This window comes from Lolium rigidum, chromosome 4 (assembly GCF_022539505.1).
Source record: "Lolium rigidum isolate FL_2022 chromosome 4, APGP_CSIRO_Lrig_0.1, whole genome shotgun sequence".
Classification (NCBI taxonomy): domain Eukaryota; kingdom Viridiplantae; phylum Streptophyta; class Magnoliopsida; order Poales; family Poaceae; genus Lolium; species Lolium rigidum.
Window position 1 is genome coordinate 4,307,852 of NC_061511.1, and position 3,769 is coordinate 4,311,620.

Genomic DNA, 3,769 nt, shown 5'->3' on the forward strand with positions numbered 1-3,769 from the left:
ATCCCCAATACTAATTTTCTCAGCCCTATCTGGGGAGCGTTAGTGCTGCCCCTCTCCCTGCTGCGCGCCGTATGATTCCATCTTCCCTTTGACTCCACCCTTGGTCCTGTCCAGATGAACCTCGAGTTAGAAAACATATAACAATGGCAAGGAGGAATCTTGAGCATTCTTTTTGCCCTTCAGTAGTGCGCTCAAGATTATGAAAATGCATGCGTTCATGTTCATGTTCATGTATGTGCCTTTTCCCAACAGTAACGAAATGTTTTCTGTCCCCCTTAACGGCTAGTAGTAGATTATGGTTAAGAAGCTAGATAAGTAACATATCCCTTCCGTGTAGCTGTCCCCAGGCGACACATGCGCTCCCTGAAAAACCCACCGAGCAAGCAAGGCATGTGTTCCTTGTCTTGAACCACCTTCCTGTCAAAGTCATGTCATGCACCCAAACAAAACCTCCATTTAATCTCCCTTGTTCATCCTTCCTTCCAGAAGTAATCCACAGCTTGGCTTAGCCCATCATAGGCCGCCCACTAACAAAGAAGAGAGAGAGGAAATTCTTTTTCTAACAGGGTAGCATAATTACCAGCACCACCTTGTAAGCTGTGATGATCCATGTGCCTTGCCCTGCTATATAACAATCCCCTAAGCAGCTCTGTCTCTTAGCCGTCCTACTTCTACTTCTCCTTCTCTTCCTTGGGCACATTGTTTGGCGAGGTGCCAACTTAATCTGGTGGCCATGGAGCGGAGGACGAGAGGGTCGCCGTCGTGGTGCGTCCTCCTCCTGTGTCTGTGTCTGGCCGCCGCGGCCGAGACATTGGCGGACCCGCTGCCGCCCTACTACAACGCCATCTTCAGCTTCGGCGACTCCTTCTCCGACACGGGCAACTTCGTCATCATCAACTCCGGCAAGCTGCCCAACATGCCCAAGTTCCCGCCGCCCTACGCGCGATGCTCAAACGGACGACTCGTCATCGACTTCCTAGGTACGTCCGACTATATGCACTCCGTTTGAATTCCTGAATCGAATAGAGGGTTTGACTGATTTATGTATGGGGTGGCTGCAGCCGAGGCGTTGGGGGTGCCGCTGCTGCCGCCGTCGGCGAACAAGGGCACCAACTTCACCCAGGGCGCCAACTTCGCGGTCATGGGCGCCACCGCGCTGGACCTCAAGTACTTCAGGGACAACAACGTGTGGAGCATCCCGCCCTTCAACACCTCCATGAACTGCCAGCTCGAGTGGTTCCAGGAGGTCAAGAAGACAATCTGCTCATCACCGCAAGGTAACTCAATTCATTAATGAACGACGCCCGCTGCTGTCAATCCTCCATGTTCCGAGTTTCTTTTTTACATACATGTCCTAAAACCCGAAATAAATGGAAATGCAGAGTGCAGTTCTTTGTTCGGCAAGGCCCTGTTCGTGTTCGGCGAGTTCGGGGGCAACGACTACAGCTTCGCGTGGAAGGCGGAGTGGACCCTGGAGAGGGTGAAGACGGAGATGGTGCCGGCGGTGGTGGCGTCCATGATCGGCGGCATCGAGGCGATCCTGGACGAGGGCGCGCGGCACGTGGTGGTGCCGGGGAACCTCCCCGCCGGCTGCATCCCCATCACGCTCACCATGTACGCCACCGACGACCGGTCAGACTACGACCCGCGCACCGGGTGCCTCAAGAAGTTCAACAGCGTCGCGCTGTACCACAACGCCATGCTCCGGATCGCGCTGGACCAGCTGCAGCGCCGCCGGCCCGAGGCGCGCATCATCTACGCCGACTACTACACGCCCTACATCCAGTTCGCCAGGACGCCGCACCTCTACGGTATGTCAGCTGTCTTCTTCTTCCTCTGATTGATTCCTAGTACTCCCATGGCACTGCTCTGTTCTTCTCTGCTATTACGATGAGATAGATAGACACAGGGGAGTAGCTAGTGCCGCCGTGTCAGGAGCAGTGGCGGCCATTATGGGCGTTAGTTTCAGGTTCGACAGGTACATGAATTTTTGCCCCATGCGACGTTACTAGTACGAGCTTGCAGGATGACGACCGACCGTAACTGTAGTGAGTGATTGATTGTGCGATGGGCGCGCGAGGATCTCGGGGCGAGGCTGGGCCTGATGAGTGCAGCAGCAGAGGTAGTGTTCCTAGGAGTGAATGAGTGATGGTGCTGTAGATACGCCTGTGTCAGAGGCCAGAGCAACATCGTTGTGAGCAGGGCCTGCTTGTGAGTGAGCTCCACCCACCAACACGCAGCAGAGATTGCTGTTCTGGCACTGGGTTCCATTCCCCATCCCTGCTCAGCCCAAGTTGGGCACTGTAGGGGCTTCACTTCCATGGATTATTAGACACAGAAAATGCCAATTGCTTTAGCGCGCTCAACTGATCATCACCCAAATGGCATGTGAGTTGTGATCACATAGCACACACATGTGACACATTGATCATCCAAAGACACCTCATAATAAAGGTACTAAAAAAAGCAGAGAAAAACAGAGCATTTGTCCAAGTTTTTTTTCCAAAGTTACTTGTGATAATGTTTGGGGCTGCAAGTAGTAATTGCAAATAATTACCACAAGTCGAATAATGCGTAATCTGACGCGGTAAGTTGCGGTGAATTGCAGGGTACCGGAGGGGAGCCCTGCGAGCGTGCTGCGGCGGCGGCGGGCCGTACAACTACAACATGAGCGCGTCGTGTGGCCTGCCCGGCGCCACGACGTGCGACGACCCTGACTCGCACGTCAGCTGGGACGGCATCCATCTCACCGAGGCGCCCTACCGCTTCATCGCCAACACCTGGCTCAAGGGCCCCTACGCGCACCCGCCCATCGCCAGCCTTCTCCGCGACGACATGGTCTATTAACCTAACAACAACACACATGATACCATACATAGTCCATTTCTACATTGTAAACTACACCTTGGTATAATCCGTGTGTGCGTGTGTTTTTTGGGTTTTTTTTGGCTTTACTAGAAAGTTACATAGGCTGTGTCACGGGAAGGTGACCCTGAATCTTTTGACGCCGGTTAGCGCGCGAAATGTGTCGTGATTTGAGTTGGTGCGATATATTCGTTGGTTGTATATTGGCAAGTAAATTCGTTAGGCTTGTTGTTGTTGTGTTCTTTTGGGCACTGCGCTGCCAAATCTGTTCTGGATAAAGGATGAACAGAAATTGCATATTTCTCATTCAACTTGTTGCCATGTTTACTGATAAAAAACACATTGCACTATACGTTCAAGGCAAGTACAAATGGTCTGTGATGGGTTCAACAATCAATTTAACCCAACATACATGGCTTAAAACAGTCATGTGAGGTTGTAATTTTAATAACCGCGCAAAAAAGAGAGGGGGAGGCCGAGGCAGTTTCTTGAGTCGCCATGGTCTATTCTCCGCCGCCACACAACTGTCTTACTTCTCAACGGAGATGACCACCCTTTTTCACGTTGTAACTCCATGCCACATGCACCGTGTTTTCGAAGCAAAGGAGGTAGGGAGTAGAAACCTCTAGATTACAAATCCAACATTGTGTTTTTAGGGGACAGTTGAAACCTGTTGGTGAATGTGAACTTGCTGTCGGTTCTTTCATGCATATGAGTTAGTCCACCCCGAGCACAGCACAAAAAGTGATTTAAGATTGCGAACTCGATTTTATGAGTAATAAAGGTAACCACATAGCAAAAAGCTGAACAAAGTAGATGTGAATTAGCCCATTTGTTGATTTGAGGCACATGTTATGGTTGAAACCTAAAAACAGGGGGGCACATGTTCTTACACTTTTTAACT

The 3,769-nt window shown here is 51.2% G+C and overlaps 1 protein-coding gene across 1 annotated transcript; it reads left to right on the plus strand.

The window, feature by feature from the left end:
- The first annotated feature begins 346 nt into the window (after window positions 1-346).
- On the plus strand, window positions 347-2,958 carry LOC124648991 (GDSL esterase/lipase At1g28580-like). Its single transcript, XM_047188677.1, has 4 exons — window positions 347-980; window positions 1,062-1,277; window positions 1,383-1,811; window positions 2,609-2,958. Exons 1-4 carry the CDS (start codon window positions 734-736, stop codon window positions 2,845-2,847), a joined length of 1,131 nt encoding a protein of 376 aa, XP_047044633.1. The 5' UTR covers window positions 347-733; the 3' UTR covers window positions 2,848-2,958.
- Window positions 2,959-3,769: the final 811 nt, after the last annotated feature.